The sequence below is a fragment of the Xiphias gladius genome, chromosome 21, assembly GCF_016859285.1.
Source record: "Xiphias gladius isolate SHS-SW01 ecotype Sanya breed wild chromosome 21, ASM1685928v1, whole genome shotgun sequence".
Taxonomy (NCBI): Eukaryota; Metazoa; Chordata; class Actinopteri; order Istiophoriformes; family Xiphiidae; genus Xiphias; species Xiphias gladius.
In genome coordinates, this window is record NC_053420.1 from 4,149,610 (window position 1) to 4,167,861 (window position 18,252).

Below are 18,252 nucleotides of genomic sequence, written 5' to 3' on the forward strand. Positions count from 1 at the left end.
CACACTCCCCTCTCCATTAACACCCACGCTAACAACACTAATTAGCTAGCTTCCCGTCCGCACACGTTGGAGGAATCGATAAGTACCTTCCTCTCTGCATAACAGGGTGAATCCAAATGTCCCCCCTTTACTGACACCAACCTCAATTATACTTAGCCACAACTTACCATCTCTAAAACCGTAAGTCTTGTGCAGCGGTGTCCAGCGAGTTCATCCGCCTTTTAGGATTTAGCCTGTTATTATCCTTCATTAGTGCTAGTGGAAGTTTCTCTACAAATGTTATTTATTATCATTTTAAATGTGCACAGTATATTGGAGCACTACTTAGAAAACACAAATTGATATTCATGACTGGTGTTAAATAAATAATCTGCAATATGTAATCGAAACATTTAGCTTTGAAAGTTAAAGTTGCATTGGCTGTTTATTCGTAGGAAATGTCGGCCATTTGAAATAACCACAAGAGGAGGAAGGAGGAACTGTACAGGTAGACTCAGCAGCAATAGCCGCTATGGATGAACGAACAAACAGGCAAAGGTTCTGAAAATAATAAGAAAAAAACAAGAAGTCTGGTTAACTTTTGTCCATCAAATCTCAGTAAAATATTCAAAACATGTAAACCTCATTATTCCTCGCTATAGTAGTAGCTTGTTTCATTTGGCCCATTTGCCCCCGAGCAGCGTGGACTGAACCACTACGAAACCAGCGCTGAGCCACTTCAGATTGTTTTCATTCTGACTGCCAGTTGTTGCTGTGTACATCATAAAAAAACCAGGAGAAGGCATCTGCAAGTAAGGTGGGGGCCATTTCACACAATACTCGGGTTCCACTTTCACTATAAAACAGCTGTTGGAACAAGTGACACTTTTAATGCAGAATTTACAAGAAGGCATTAACAATTAAGAACCAGCTCTGGGTAAAACTTCACAAAGTCCACAGTGTTATTCCCAGCGAGGCGCAGCTAAAGTAGCGGATTTTTCTTTTAAGCGAGATTGGTGACGGAGCAGGAACTGCCGCCGTAGCCTTACGCTCATTTGCGGTCACTCTGGGATGCTGGGCTGAAGGAGCAGCGTTGTAAATTGGGACAACGGAGACAGGATGCTGCACCTTTGCTACACGCCCAGCCACATCCTCATCCGGATTAAGCCCATGCATGAACCCTGCACTTTGTCGGGCCTTCAGATGAGACACAACCTTCTCCGCATCACCAAGGCAGTAAAACATAACCAGTAATTAAACCGATGCATTATATACAGATTTGAGCAGGTTGCTAGTTAAATGTAGCATTGCACAAAGTGAAGATTAAGGCTGGACTATGAAAACAAACACACCAAGAGCCATATCTAATATAAACCGGCAAGATAGAGCTGGATGGAAGGCAAATAAGAGGAGGAGGGATAAAGAGCAAAGGAATGAATAGGGGTGAAAGGATGAGAGGAATGAAGGAATGAAAGGATGAGAGGAATGAAGGAATGATACAGCCTTTAGATTGTATAAAAAAGAAAGAATGGAAAAAGGAGGCATAGAAACAGAGGAGAGAAGTGAAGAAAGACATTAACTCCTGAAAGAAACATTCTCAGTAGATCATAATGAAGATGTCTATTAATACCGGTCACCCACTCATGGCTTAATGGATGATACATCAAATGCGTGTGTGTGCGTGCGTGCGTGTGAGTGTGTATGTGTGTCGCAGTCAGACAAATGAAAATCCTCACTGCCCTGCAAATGAAGAGGGCAGTGACTGCAAGGACGTGAGGCCAAGTTGAAGTAAGACAAATCACTTCATCTTCATTTTCTCCCGTCAGAGGTCTCCTTGGTGTAGCAGGGGACACCCACGCTAATCGTTTAGCAGCATTTAGTAACGCGGCGCTAGATTCAGTTCAGTGCAGCAGTTCTAGACCACAGCCGTGGCTTCTGACCCTTAAAACATACAAAAAACGTGTTACTGCCCTTGTAAGGCAGACTGCTGTTGGAGTCACATATCCACATTATCCACTGTATTACAGAGCTGACTACACTCAATATTGCTGTTCAGTGGTAGACCCGTTTCCAGGTGGAGGAATTTGGGGCTTTAAGGCCAGTTTGTAGCTCTCTCTCTCTGCCTATTTCCCAACATTTCGTCAGATTTTAATCGCTTTGGCCAGAAACATCTGCCAGACAAACAAATGTAATGCATGAAAGCGGCCATTAATAGTTTGCATGATTAGGGAAACACAAAAAGAACAAGAGGATGGAAACATAGTAGTGAACCATGATTGATCTGGACCTGTTCTGCGTAAACTAAAACAAATACATTTTGACACACGAGATTTTCGTATTAATTCATTTCTGTGCATTCATTGTCGTGGCGTTACTGTTTCTGGCTACAGGCCTAATCTTTGCTCTGCTTTCTGTTTGAGTTCGAATCGGACTCAATATACAATAAGTTATTAAGTTATTGGAGGGCTGAACAATGTGAGCTAACACCAGCACTCAGTGTGTAGCTTTGAAAAGAAAAACCTTGTTGAACAGACAGTATACAGTTGGTTATGTGTGTGATGAGTCTTGATTTGGTTTCACAGGTTAGGCAGCAGCTGAGGGGTTGTGGGTTTGATACCTGGCACCAGTTGTGCCCTGATATTACAGAAAAATATCCACAGTATCCACTCTTTGAATTCACAGGCCAATATCCCAAAAGCTGGAATATCGCCGTCATAAATATTTTTTTCCAGGGAACCTTATTTACATGATTCGTGGCTTTAATAGCCGGCGCGAATGTGCTTTACTCGCACTCCGGCGCTGATCTATGAGCCAGGTTTGTGGGTTTCTAAATGGTGGATGTTTTCGAAACTGAAGTCTTTAATACCCAAACAGCAGCATTGAAAGCCACAGCAGCTATAAATAATACAGTAGTGATGTGTAACACAGCAGGGACTCTCCTTCTTCTCCTCCTGGTGTGATCTGTCTATGTAAAATGAATTAAAGGAAAACAAAAAAACATCCCTGGTAGGGCATTATTTACAATTAGTACACCTAAATGCCTGCGTTTTTCTCTCCCCCTTGGGAGCATTTTGACCCTGGGCGTAATCATATCTAAACAGGCACAGAAAAAAAGCTACACAAGCATGTTTCATTTCAGGATATAGGCTGCTGCGACAGGGTGCGCTAACATGATTTTGGGTGCGTGCGTATACGCTCGACACGGAAGCTGGTGTTGGTGTCCTTGGTGTTTTTGGAAACCTTTGTCTCATTCTGCTTTAAAGACCCTTTATGAGTCATGGAGACTGGGGGGAAAAAAACTGGTGAACCTCAAAGGGTTTCTCGTTGAACCCTTCTATAATGGCCTCAGAAACCCTGACGGTCCCAGTTTTGACTAAACCTGTACTTTTTCCCATGGCCTATTTAATAGAGGGATACCTCTAGGGATATCACCCCCCTTGAAAACGCCTTGGGTGTTTTTTAGTAGGTGCCAAAGAACATGGACGAACCCAGATTGGAAAAAACACAATCACAGCATAGCCAGAAGGTTTGGTCTAACAAAACCTCATACTCTGCCTAACCAGGACTTTAGGATACGGTTCCGCATGTAAGAAAACACTTTCAAAATCACATTAGCAATTGTAACAAAAATATCTCTCTGCAGTGTAAGGGACATTTCCCACAAGCCCAACAGCATTGCTGCCTATTCATCATCAGCACAGGTGTTTTTTTTGTTTTAGTCAGCAGAGATTACGATTAAAAATGTGCAAGGATGATATTTAAAGGCAGTGTAGGTGGATATGGATACTGGAGAAAACAGTTAAAATGATGTAGAAGATGCGAGGTGCTGCAGTGGTACTGTAAAATGTCCTGGGAGGCGTAGTTTTTTTTGAAAGGTGACGGTCGAACGAGTCTTGGGGTTCAAGCCTCCAAGCACTAAAACTTCAACGTAGAGTTATATTTTGAAAGAAAAAATTCAAAATATCTGTTGTGTCCAACCTTTCTGACGTCACCATGGTAACCTCTCGCCGTAGGTGTGGCCTGCTCCAGGTCGGAGACCGCCTCCTGTCCATCAACGGAATCCCCACGGAGGACGGAACGCTGGAGGAGGCCAATCAGCTCCTCCGAGATGCGGCTCTGACCAATAAGGTCACGCTGGAGATAGAGTTCGATGTAGCAGGTTTGTTAACGGATTTCCGTCTCGCACAACGGAACATCGTGACATATCACCTCCTCATTGCGTCTCTACTCCAATCGGCTGGCTTGCTGCTCTCCGTTGTGGTGGGGTAACTTTGTTATAGCTCAGGTCAGCCACAGGACTTTGTGAACCTTGTCAGACCCACACTGATGCAACATCACCGGGTGTTAGACACCTGTTAGGGTCATTGCAATTCTTTGCTCATCTGTGAGGGTCTAAAACCTTTTGCCAGGAGGAATCTGGCAGTTTTGCTGGAGAATGCGAAAAATGGATGCGTTTGCACAGGCTGGATGAGCAGGTCAAAGTCAGCTGCTGAGCACTCGTGTCAGTTACGGGGGAGGGGGGACAGAATGAACGCAGCTCTCTCCGCTGCAGGGTATGGCCCCGTCAACACGCCTTTGGCGCCATGAAGCAGTAACAACCACACTTGTGCTCTCCGGTTCAAAGCAGCGTGTTGTCGTCTTCGGTGCTAAGAGGAAGAAAAGTCACGTCTGAAATAGGTTTCTGAACTCACGCGCAGCTAAAGGTTTAATCCGTCCAGCTTGATAGGGTATTGTGTTGCTATGGTGATTCCTAACATTTCATTTAATTAATGGATGGGATCTGTAGGAAGGAGCGGTCTGCTGTTTGCCATTACTTTTACTTTTTAACGTCTGGATGATCATTCTAAAAGAAAACTCGACTGGATCTGATTTTGTTTTATTAAAGTTACGTTAAGAGTGAGAAAGCTTGACTCAAAGGAGGCTCCTCAATCGATAGGTATGTAATTTACAAAACAAAAAACATCCAGAGACGGTTTGATTTGACTTGATTTGTGCTATGTAGCTCTCTGCAGTTACAGATCACGTCTTTTTCCTCTCTTGATATTGCCTTTCATAATGTTGCATCATTTAATAGGTTAATATAGCCGGAAAGTAATTACGAAATTAGCATTTTTTCCTATAAACTGAGAGAAATTAGAAAGATTTCATACCCTACCAATAACCCCAGAAGTGGATGCAGCAAGTCACCAAGTGCAATGTCTCAGCCTTTTACTCCTGAAGTCGTTCAGAATGTGTTTTTGCCAGCTCCGAATGGAATTTCCCCACTTTCTGTAGCACTCAGGCACAACACTGTTCATGAAAATAAATCACTTTGATAGACAATGAAGTCTGACAGAAATAACCGCTGATGGCACAAAACGTTCATACACAACTTAAGCATTGTTATTCAGATTAGCCGAGTCTGTCTCGCTCGGTTTTTTCGGTGGGAAATAAATTAACCTGTTGATCATCATGTTTGCAGTGTGAGCGACCGGCCGGAGCCTCTCGGTAAGTTTGAAAGGATCTGAAGTGAGGGCTTGTTCCAAATAAAAAGTCTGAAGTGGTTGCTCCGCTCTCTCACTTGCAGCTGTCATGTTTATGCCTGTTCACTGGGGGAATTAATATGACGACTCGTGCAGACAAACAGTGAGGATGAAGTCGCTGTTTGCCCCGGAGAGGAGCAATGCAGAGGAGATGAGAGCAGGAAATAAATGCCTTGCAATTACAAACGTAAAGCGGGACGAAAGGAGTTGCTTGTTGCTTTTTATATCACTGTTATACTCCCGCACGTGTTTAACGCCGTCTGCGTGTTTTCTGTTACAGAGTCGGTGGTGCCCAGTAGCGGCACCTTCCACGTCAAACTGCCGAAGAAGAGAGGAGTGGAGCTGGGGCTCACCATCAGTGGTAGCAACACACACACACACACACACACCAAACATTGTTCACATGATCCACTTTTTGTTTTGAAGGGGCTGCTGGCAGAATGTTTAAATGCCAGAGACCTCCCTGGACCTCTTCAAAAGCGCTCACACAGGCATACACCGACCCTGCAGGGAAGCAGGGCTGTAAACATCAACAGTGTTTACAAAATGGCGTAGATACCAGGCCACACACTCTCAGTCTGTTTTTCATTCATCTCAAGCTTACAGCATATGGCTAGTAGCATGTGGACAGCCATGGTGGGGTTCATTTGTGATCCTTTGGTCTAGGCCACTCCGTTCCAGTTAAGGCAAATCTTAATGCTTACAGCATGATATAGTTCGGACAGCGGCGCGCTTCCAACTTGGTGGAAAAATCCCTCTCCTGTTTCAGAATGAAGTTGCCCATTTGCACAAAGACAGGTCCACGATGAAGTTCCCGGTTCGATGTATCGCACAGATCACTGAGCACCGCTCCATCAGACGCCTTGGGGATGAACTGAAAGGCGGACTATGAGCCGGGCCCTTATCACCCAGCATCAGTGTTGGACCTCACTGATGCTTCTTTCGCGGCTAAATGGGAACAAATCCCTGCGTCCAGGTTCCACAACCTTTTCGAAAACCTTCCTGAACGTGTGGAGGCCGGTATAGAGGCATATAAGCACCTGTGGTTTAGGAATGAGGGGAAAAAAAAAAGCATAGTGTAATGATCAGGGGTCCACAGCACAACTGTGGCGCAGGTAACGTTTTTATAAGATGTTTAAGAAGTTCATTACCAGAAAACTGTCATGTACACGCTTCAGGCAGAAAAAACCTTAATGTATCGTAAACATACAGCATCCGCTCTATAGGGTTACTCTGCCAGTCAGGGACTTAATTACGATTATTGATATATCCATTCGTTACACACTTCAGTGTAAATCTCTGGTGCCGCCGTCCACACAGTGATTAACACACTCTCACTAAAGTGGGAACGACCTACATTCGGTGTTTAATCATTGTTAGTCTGGAATGTGTGTATAACGTAGGGAGCCAAAATAACTGTGTTATTTTGAGCAGCGTTACGCCAGTCACGGGCAGACTGTTGAACCTGGCACATTTTAATATATTTGGATTAAAGACTTAAATACATCTGCAAGTATTACAAAGACCGAGAAGCACTTTTACGAGCAGAACGTTTGCTCGCCAGAGTCCCCAGATAGTGTGAAGGCTTTAACACTCTCTGGTTTGTCTAAAACTGTCACCAATCCTCTTACACCTGAGCGTCCTCACTTTTCGACTCGCCCCGAGACTCTGGATTTCATTATTAAATTTTCCCCTCTCCGACTCTGCAGCGGTGACGACGGGTGGCCCTGTTGTTAATCGTCTGAAATGAATGCATCGTCTCTGACGGCGCTGATGCACGGACAGCTGCTGCGCTCGTCAAAACGACACCGACGCCGCTGGAAAAGTGCTGATCCGAGTTTTCAGACTTACCTTACCGGACGGCGCCGTGAATAACAGGCTGCACTTTGGCGGCGCCCAGAGGATGGTGCGGTGGTGCCACCTTGTGAATCAAGGTGCCCACTGCTGACTTTGAGAAGGCTCTCATAGAGCAGGAGACATCGGCTGATCTGCCATAAATCCACCTGCCATCTTGGACAGTTTTCCTCCTGATAAGACATTTCCAAGTCACAATTACATTTTTAGGCCTCCCTCAGTCCCAGTGTCTGTTGAAGACTATTTCACTTGCGATTAGTGGAGTAACATTTATGAATTTTTTATTTAAGAAATGACTTATTATACATTTACCCTCCTTCGCTCCATTATGTCACAACAGACAAAACCCTTGTTGATCTCGCACTAAACGTATTGTTATCGATGTAGGATTAATCGTTGTTGCTGATGTCGTGTTACTCTCACAATTATCGTTTTGTTTTGTTGTTGTTATTATTAGTAGTAGTGACATTTGCATTTGAGAGCAACGTTTTACTTCGTGTTTGTTGATGTTGTTGCTGCTGCTTAGCGTGATTTCATCTCCCTCCACAGCCAGTAAGAAATCAGGCGAGCCCCTCATCATTTCTGATATCAAGAAGGGCAGCATGGCCCACAGGTATCTTGCAGAGTCTATTCTTTTATATTCCTCCGTGGGTCTGAACGTCCGTTCTAATGTATTTACTGAAGTCCATCTCTACAGTGTAGTTAGTAGCATGTCATACATTATGTGTAGGTACAAGTGTTACCACAGACGGAGCCGATTTTATCCGTTTCTACCCCTGTGTCTCTTTCTCCCCCTCTCTTTCCCTCTCACCCTCAGAACAGGAACATTGGAGCCCGGTGACAAGCTGTTGGCCATCGACAACATCAGACTGGAGAACTGCAGCAGAGACGACGCGGAGCAGATCCTCCAGCAGTGCGAGGAACTGGTCAAGCTAAAGATCCGCAAAGATGAGGACAACTCAGGTACACGTGTGCGTATGCACAGGGCAGAGTGGGTTTTGTGTTTGTTGGATCAGTGGATGTGATAATATAAATCTGAAGGGATGGATCGTTACATCGCAAAAAAAAGACTTTCTGCTTGTTTCATTCAAATAATCATCACCTCAGCAGGCGTCAGTTTAAACGGAGGTGCAATGACAGTCTTCGGCCACTGGGTGGTGGTGTTGTCCACAACTCAGGGAGCTGTGCTGCGGCTGTAAAATGGTCTTCATCTGCAAGAGGCATCTTCACTGATCCCTGTGGGGAAAAAACTATGGGGAAAGAAAAATCCCGTGTGAAACAATAATAAAAGTAACAAAACATAAAAACCAATGTATAGAATATATTAAGAAAGTGTGGAGGACAATTGTATCCTGCTGCTATATTGGTCTAATGTGTGTATCATGAGCAACTTGTGGCAGCCTTGAATTCCTGAGTCCTAATCCAGCTAAGGAACATTCTGCATGGCCACTTAGTCACGTTACCAGTCTTATAGCCGCAATCTGGGATTTGTGTGACTCGACGAGTGAAATGAATGCGTCCGAGTTGTTGCAAAGAGTTGTCAGTCTGTCCCGCTGCGTGTTTTGATGTGATGTAGGGGAGGGATTGTGTAATCGTGCTAGATTATGATTTAGAGGGTATAATCACAGTCACATCCCCTAGACATGTGGGCACACACACACACACACACACACACACACACACACACACACACACACAGAGATTCTGTGTTATTGCTATATGATGACGAGGCAGTCTTCTCCTTGGTTACCATGGAAACTGGTTTGTCTTTCCCACCAGTGTTGACTTGAGAAGAGTTTTAACAAACTTCTGGGAATGAAGTGTATGTGTGTGTGTGTGTGTGTGTGTGTGTGTATGTGTATGTATGTGTGTGTGTGTGCATATCAGATAAGCAAAGGGAGTATCATTTATTCCTTGGAACTGAAACAGTTGAATAACGTGTGTGTGTGTGTGTGTGTGTGTGTGTGTGTGTGTGTGTGTGTGTACCAGATGAGCAGGAGACGTCAGGCAGCATCATCTACACAGTGGAGCTGAAGCGGTATGGAGGCCCTCTGGGTATCACCATATCAGGCACCGAGGAGCCTTTTGACCCCATCACTATATCTGGCCTAACCAAGAGAGGCCTGGCCGAGAGGTACACACACACACACACACACACAGTCTTTTCTTGGAAATCTAGGTTGCCAGTTTGAGCTTTGAAGACTTAGAAAAAGCTCTCCAGCTGAAGATTTTTGGAGTGCTCAGTTTTCACATATTTCACTCCAGTATCAGCACAGCAAACAAATACAGTGCAGAATAATACCAAGGACGAGGACTACCAAAAGTGCTACTACAATACGCGTGCTAGCATGAGACTAAAAACCGACTCACTTTGCTCCTCGCACCCCCACCTGTCCCTGCTCCGTTAGGCTCCGCCCAGCCCTTCACCTGCATCCTCGTTGTGTTCGCTGTCTCAGCCAATGCAGGAATCGGGAGATTGCTAGCCTGCGGGCTCAGCCATAGCTACGTCTCCTAAAGGGCTAATACTAGCCGGAAGCCTCGATGCCGAGAGGAGTAGTCGACCGGCGGCGCGTTCACGTATTGATTGACAGCCGTGAGCCCCCACCCCTGACTTTGGCCTTCTCTGATCGGTTAGAGGGTTGAAGCTCGCTCAGAAACCTGTTTAATTAGTTAGGGTCACAGAAGCCTTTGGTAGCACCTGTCCACATTAAGATATGTTTTGGAGCATCTTTACCAAAAAGATTGAAAAAAGTTACATACTTTAGCTCTAGGATGCTGTCACCAGCTGCATGAAAAAAAAAAATGAAACAATCTGTTCTTCAAATCAGATTTGTTATTTTTAAACTTCTCTTTAACTCATCATTGGTAAATAAAACATTTACAGAAACACTCTGCAGGACATCATTAACAGAAACAGCTGGTCAATTGCACAACATCCTCTGATATTTTTAGAGCATTTTTAAGTTGTATTTTATGTGTACAGCATGTAAGTTACTCCAAAAAAGGACGCAGACATTGCATTTCCAGGCTTTCAGTGTGCTTCTTGGAGTCACTGTACTTTTATATGTTTTAGATATGAGCACACCTCCTGGTTTACGTGTGAAAACTCGAGTTATCCTACACGATGTAAAACGTATTCTGACATTCTAATAAGTTTCAGCCGTTTGAAATCACCAAAATACTGTGTGTGCCTTTTCGTAATCGTGCCCCATCAGCATTCAAAGCATCGAGTATAAGAATGATTTCCCTCCAGAAACCCAATCCGTAAGCCATCGGCACTGGCGATGAACCAACGTGGGGCTTCACGTCATCCTACATAACATGATACAACATGAACCTGCCGTTCCACTGTGGCTATTTTCTCTGTGGGGCAGGTAAGCTCATGTGGCTAATTTACACCCTTTCACCTGGCAGCAAATAGGAACACTTTGCCCCATCGCACAAACCTCCTTCTACTATGTACATTTTTCTAAAACATTTAAAGGTGGAGTAAGCGATTCTATTCCAATACACCTTTTGTCAAAATCAGTGAATGTCTCCTCATGGAGGAGGAGTGTGTGCTAAAAAAAAAAAAAAAAAAATCCGGTGTCGAGCAGTGGGAGCGAGACACGGTAAATCTGGCACATGATAACGGATGGTACCAGTATTATGATCAGGCAAGGGCGAAGAGCCACGTCAACATCGGTGCGGCTTTCCAACGGTTGAGACTGCACGGTCGGGCTGGTAAAGAAATTCAGCCCAGGAGTTATCCACTGGGACCGGCCAACAACCAGAATTACAGGCACATGGAGAGGTCTGGTAGAAACTTTATGGATGTTTTGACGGTCCACCGGCCCACCAGTGTGGTGGCCCACTGTAATTTGCCCCGGGAGTCCTGGTGGCCAGTCCGATTATCGGGGAGAGACCTCCGAGAGTTGACAGTCATAAGGACGGATGCGGAGGTTGTTCTGTTTCTGCTGGAGAGTTGTTTAAAACATGAGTTTTGTTATATTCTACAGAGCCAATAGGTCAGTATTGTTTTGTCCCTTTTGCTAATGTCTGTGACCGCTAATGCCAACTGGTTAGTTAGCAAGCAGGTTCCGGTGTCACATTTGCTGGATGCATAATTTGAAATGCTATGCTAGGTAACGTTTCCTTCCCTGTTAGCTTAGCTACAAAGCTAGGGTCAGCTCTTCTGTCACTGTAGTTCTGTAAAAACAATCTAAACCAACTCTCGCTAGTTTCTACTCGATTGTGTTTTGGATGCTGTGTTTGTGTGCATCTCGTTTTATTTTATAAGGTTTGTTCTGCTTCAGCTGTGAGAAAGAGTATCTACTTCCACGCCACTCCGGATTCCGCCATTTTGTCGTTGCCTTGGCAATGAACGCCAACTGAACTTTGGGGGTGGAGCATCTGAAGCAGCACTGAAGGGAGGGGTGTACTTGTTTTGGTTTTGAGTTCAAATATCAACAGTCTTTCACCAGAACCACTTACTTCACTTTAAGACATGACAAAAAGTTTTTTGTATTATTGTCTATTGTCGGCATAAAACGTATAATTCACCAGTGGACATGTGTGATTCCTTAAGATCCTCAGGTCAATTTTTTTGGGAAGCGGGTCTTTTCCTTACTTCTGTGGAAGTTTATGTATATATGTATACACTGATAAGCCAAAACATTAAGACCAGTAACCGGTTTTAATGTTGTGGCTGATCAGTGTATAGCTGAGACAAATGAAGGAACCTACTCACTGTATGTTGTCTTAATTAGTCCTTATTAGGGGAAATGATAGAAGAAGCCGCGGGCAGCAGTTAGACGGGTACCCCGCTAGTAGCTGAATGTGCAGCGGGTTTCGTGTGACATGGAGTGGATGTCAGGTGAGATAATGAGAAACGCGATGCGGTGGAGAGACGGGAACGAGGCTGAGCGGAGGATGACACAACGGTTTTCCTGAATCACATTCAGCTTACGACCAGTTCACCAGTGGACACTTATTTTACAATAAAATGTCCCTTTTTTATTACCGGCTCGTGTTATTTCAGCAAAACACACCCAGGGAGGCAGCCTACTGCTCGCTGCTACGCTTCCATACAGACACACACACACACACACACACACTGTGACCCCATTTCTTGGACTTTGTGATGTAATTGTTCTATTTCCTGTTCTAAACTGTTGTCGATAAAACACATTGCCTCAGAGCTGTTGGCTAAAAGCACTCTATAAATAAATTTGGCTCAGCTTGACACAGAACAAAGTGCAGGAGTACAGATGATGTCAACATCGGCTTGGCTGGCGGAAAATATTCACGCTGGCCCAGTTTTTCTTTGAGCTTCGTTGAGTGTTTTAGTCTCGTTAAAACAGCTACGGCAAACAGAAACTACAGATATCCAATCCAGAAAAACCTGCCCTCTCAAAAACACACACTTCACTCGTGCATAAAACTTTAAAGCGCTTACATGTGATATGATCGTGTGTGTGAGATAAGAGCTCCAAATGAATGATGCCCCTTATCAAAGTAGGCCACGAGATAAAGTTTGCCTTTGATAAAGACTGTTTTACATGTTATGCCAGGTTTAATATAGCGGCCAGTGATAAAGGGATTAAAGGGAGCCAGTGTTATTCATTCCAAAGTCAGGTCGGGTCAGTTTTATTTATATAGCACCAAATCATATTAAAAGTTATCTCGAGGCACCTTTCATATATAGCAGGTCTAGACCGTACTCTTTATAATATTATTTACAGCCACTAAACATTCCCACATGAGCAGGCATGTAATGAAATGTAATGAGAAACTCCCTTTTAACAGGTAGAAACCTTGAACAGAACCAAGGTTGAACGAGAAAGAGAGAGTGGGGGGGGGTGCAGGCGGAAAGAACATAGCACAATGAAGATTCCACATAAAGATCTATAATAGGAATATTGATAACAATAACTATGATAGTATTTAAAAAATTAATAATAGGACTAAGAGAGGCAAAAATACCTGCAGAAAGCGAAAGGAGGAGAGAGAGACGAGAAAGCACAAAACTACAGGAGTGAGAAGAAGTCAAGCTGGTATCAAGCATTAATGGGATATGAATGTGTACAGATGGAGAGGAAGAGGAGGAGAGAGGAGCTTGGTGCATGATGGGAATTCCACCGGCAGTCTAGGCCTATAGCAGCATAACTAGGGGATGGTTCAGGACACTCCTGAGTCGGCCCTAACTGTAAGCTTTATCAAAAGGGAAGGTTTGAAGCCTACTCTAACACGTAGAGATGGTTCCACGGTAGAGGATCCTGATAACCGAAGGATCTGCCTCCCATTCTACTTTTGAGGATTCTGGGTACCACAAGCAAGCCTGAGTTCTGGGAATGCAGTGTTCTAGCGGGGTAATAGGGTACTATGAGCTCTTTAAGATGTGGTGTGCCTGACCATTAAGGGCTCTGTAGGCGAGGAAGAAGTTTTAAATTCTACTCTGGATTTTACAGGCAGCCAATGCAGTGATGCTAAGACGGGAGAAATATGATCTCTTCTCCTAGTTCCTGTCAGTACTCGCTGCAGCATTCTGGATCAACTTTAGATTTGTTGGGGCAGCCTGATAATAAGGAATAATCCAGCCTAGAAATAACAACAGCATGGACTGACTGACTGACTGAGTGCGTAACACAGGTACACCATTGGCCAGCCGAACGCCATGTGCCCTAGTGCTGAGTTTCCCCATTGGTCGTTGCGCTTTCAAAATGAGGTGGCGCAAACCGTTTCTACTGTGTCATCGGGGGGGGCTTTACAGTCAGTGTTGCCAATTTAGCACCTTTGTTGCTAGATTATCAACTTTTCACACCCCCTTAGCAAGTTCTCTTCACAAAAGTGCCTTGTGACAAATCTAGCGGCTTCTTGGACAAACCTTAGCGACTTGCCATAGAGGAGTCACCGGTACTTCCCCGCGAACGCGAGGGATCGGGACTTCAGCGGTGCAGAGCAGCAGTTTGGAAATGGCTCGGCAGTGAAAACAACAGAAGCAAAAATAATGTAAACAAGAGCAGCTTTACTGGGAATTCGGCCCTGTTAAATTACTTTATGTGTGAGCACAGGGAGTAGGAGAGAAGCAAACTGATAAAGGGCGGTCCACCCATGAACTAGGTTTTTACCTGGTCTTGTTCTGCATCGTTTTGAGAAAGTAAGTGCCTGACTTTTGCAATGTTACATAGGTTAAAAAAAGGTAGTCCTTGAAGTTCTTGTTGTTTTTTTTCGTGTGGGAGTTGAAGAACCTATCCTGACCAAAGATTCCTCACAGGGGTGATGGAGGCCAGGGCAATGCCATCTAGAGTAACTATATCACGAGATAATGTGTTTCTGAGGTGACTGGGGCAAGGTACAATAACTTCAGTTTTGCCTGAGTTCAATAGCAGAAAATCGCCGGTCACCTTGTTGTGCCCATAAACTAGTCGTGCGTGAGTTTTAGTTAAACATAAACTACTTTACATTTTCTCAATCCAAATCTGATTTTAAAGCAATGACAGTATCTGAAGCCTCAATGTTTCAGCATTAAGTTTCTATCAACTCCTGTGACGGGCAATTTACATTAGTATGCCACCAGTTTGCGGGTTAGGGAAAGATTGAGGTCTTGTTTCAATATCGAAAACATTTTTTTTGAGAAAATCAGGCTTTTCTGGAACTTTAAAGGGTCATTTTGCAAAACTATAAAAAGAAAAAAATTATTTGCAAACACAGGAAAAAAACATTGCTGGAGAGGAATGTACTATTGACGTCATAGTGTCCCTTTGGAGGTGATACAAACCGTGGTTTCGGAGTAATCATATCTAAACACACAAACGCGTCTCATAGCACTCTTTTCGTGGGCGTGAATAATACTGAAGTGTGCGATACTCTGTGTACCTGCATGTCTTCTCTTATCCATCCGTACGTGTAAATGTGTGTCCAGGACAGGGGCTATTCATGTAGGTGATCGGATCCTGGCTATCAACAGCGTCAGCCTCAAAGGCAAGCCGCTGAGTGAAGCCATCCACCTGCTGCAGATGGCTGGAGAGACGGTCACCCTCAAGATAAAAAAACAGCTCGACAGTAAGTATGAAGACTTTTCACCGTAACTGTGCAATTGCATTACACATTTCTTAGCACAACAGCTGGCTCGATCGATATTGTTTTGATGTGACAAAATTCAGATATTCATTTATTTATATATTTATTTATTTCGCGTCGTCTTGGTTCTTTACGTTTAGTAAAGATTACCAAGCTGCTGACCTGAACTCTGTTATTGGACTTAGGCTTCTGGTGCACAACATAGACACTTTTTAACCTGCTAGTGTCTCTTTATGACTTAAAAGTTATCCATTGAGAAATTGTGAGTCATTCCGTCCCATTTTCGCTAATCCTCAACTCTTTTGTGTTGCCTTTATGAATAATCTATCTAATGTGGCCTCCCGTGATGATTCACAATCTTTGTATTTAACAAGTTAGCAATCAAGAGACAGCCAACCTCGTCTGAAAATAGGCTTATTGATGATGAATTTATTGGACAAAGAAAATGCCAACCTCTTCTCTCCAAGATGTAGAGGAGAGGAAAGCAGCAGAGGTAGAAGACACGACGGAGAATGAGCTCAGTGACCCCGAGGACGACGATTTGACGGACAGCCAACAGACCAATAAGCTTTCCGAGCTTACTTACGTGGACTCTGCCATGGAGTCATGGGATGGCTCGGGGCTGGATGCTGGATATGGCAGCCAGGGTAAGATGTGGATTAACATAGACTACAAAACATATTCAGAGTAACATTTACACAACATGGGAAAAAAAACGAATCTTGTATTTCGTCAGTCGAACTTCAGTTGAAAATCCCTGGTTAACGTTTGTGAGCTACTGAATGATTGACCAGAGCGTTTGGTTTTATGAAATGATTACCTCCATGTACAGCAGCCATCTGTAACTGAGCACCTATCTCCATCCGCAGGTACATTCAGCAATCAAGCGGCTGGTATCGCCCTCCACCCTCATGAGTGGCGTAGTGCCAAGCAGCAGCGCAGCACCACACCTCCTCCTGGGCACCGGAAGAACTACCCCTTCAGCGACGGAGGGTTCAGTGAGGATGACTGGGACAAACCACCAGGGTAGGACTAACTTAGTTTTATGTTTTTAACCACCAATCGTGTATCCTATGTATCTTGGCTGACCTTTTTTGATGCATGCTGTACAATTTTAGATATTTAGGGCCGTTCACCTCGTGCGGATGTGAAAATTTTAAAACATAGTTAAAGCTAAAAATCAACTCATCAATGTCGGTCGTTGTTTCAATTTTGATTTGAAATGGAGGCGTACAGAGCCGAAAGAATGTAAATGTGTTACTTTCCAAATACTCACAATGTCCACTGTATATACTTAAAGAGACAGTGAAACTAAGATCTATTTCGGAATCAATTAATCTTTCATTTGTCTCTTTTATTAATCAGTTTATTGTTTAGTCTATGAAATGCTTGAAAAATGGTAAAAAATGGTCAGCACAAGTGCAGATCCCAAGGTGACGTCTTCAGATTGTTTGTTTTGTTAGACCGACAGTACGAAACTAAAAGATATTCAATTTACAATGATATAAATCAGAAAAAAAACATACACTTTTTCCGAAACTGGCGAATGTTCTGCAGATATACTTGTTAAATAAAATTAAATGATTCACCAAAATTGTGGTCAGTTAATTTTCTGTCACTCTTGCTGTCACTTGACAGGTATTTGGCATTTTTGCTCGATGAATGCCTTAAATGATCATCTGCCACCAACAGTTGACTAAATGTTTCAGCACTAGCTTTATATGTCCATGACTCTTGTGTCTTTTTTTCTACAAGCAAGTATTTTAGCTTTACAACAGAGGGTTGTGTTTGATCTTCTGGTTCGTGTTGCAGAGTTTGCAGCGGAGCGGAAATTTCAGTGCGGAGGCTAACGCGTCTCGTCAGCGAGAGTGACAGAGGATCTGGAGTATCTGTGTGTGTATAGTCATGAGTCAGGAGGTTAAGCCTTGTGAGGATAGTAACATTCACTGGGGTTATATAACACTGCTAGGGGTGGAGAGAAAGGGGGGGGGGGGGGGGCGGGGGGAATCATCTGCACAATGAAAGTGAATTAATCTCGTCAGTCAAGGACATTCAGTGTTAAAAGATTACTCATGTTGGATTTAAGCAGAACGAATAGCCTTGTCCTACACCGGCATCGCTCTGTGTTTACAGCTTTGGCTTTGTTGATGACGTTACCCCCTTGCTAATACATGCCTTGATTATGGAGACTCAGTTCCACAGTGCACATTTATTCACATTACAATGACTCTTAATTTCCCAGGTAACTGTGATATGGTACAGAAAAGTTTCACAGTATAGCGAAAAATCACAGTAACACACAAGTCATTAGCAAGAGGCAGATCTACCAAGATTAAGCCCAAAAAGTTTTTGTCTGAACATGAATAGCCTGTTTGTTTTCGTTTAAAATGTCGTTTTAGTATCCAGTGGTGAGAAACGGGTGAGATAACCTGTTTCTATAGCATCTTCATTTTAATTGTGTTTGTTTTTGTGTGCGTGACAGATTCATTGGCCAACAACCAGACGGTATTCTGTTGGATCCGGATGACAGTTTCTGGTGTCAGGCGCTTGAGGATCTGGAGACCTGCGGCCAATCAGAGCTACTCAGAGAGATAGAGGTCAGTTGGCATGTTAGCATTCACTCTAATTTATGCAGTCATTAGCATGAGCATCCTTGTCAAAATGGTTGAACCCCAAAGTTACCGCAACTTACAATGGCATGTTGGCATTACCGTCAAACATGGACACAGTTCATAGCCTCCACCGGCTGCATACACAGGCTTACTAAAGTGGATTTGTACTTGATGCAAGGCGCTAACGGCGTTCCTGCCATAGGTTTTGATTTGTAGTTCAATAT

At 43.8% G+C, this 18,252-nt stretch overlaps 1 protein-coding gene across 1 annotated transcript in view; it reads left to right on the top strand.

The window, feature by feature from the left end:
* grip2b (glutamate receptor interacting protein 2b) overlaps positions 1-18,252 on the top strand; it is a 47,899-nt gene that overhangs the window by 24,812 nt on the left and 4,835 nt on the right. Inside the window, exons 12-21 of the mRNA XM_040116406.1 lie at positions 3,993-4,138; positions 5,782-5,862; positions 6,313-6,318; positions 7,905-7,968; positions 8,173-8,318; positions 9,345-9,489; positions 15,259-15,398; positions 15,890-16,063; positions 16,286-16,442; positions 17,899-18,013. Coding sequence (XP_039972340.1) covers positions 3,993-4,138; positions 5,782-5,862; positions 6,313-6,318; positions 7,905-7,968; positions 8,173-8,318; positions 9,345-9,489; positions 15,259-15,398; positions 15,890-16,063; positions 16,286-16,442; positions 17,899-18,013 — 1,174 coding nt within the window. The remainder of the gene's footprint in view (positions 1-3,992; positions 4,139-5,781; positions 5,863-6,312; positions 6,319-7,904; positions 7,969-8,172; positions 8,319-9,344; positions 9,490-15,258; positions 15,399-15,889; positions 16,064-16,285; positions 16,443-17,898; positions 18,014-18,252) is intronic.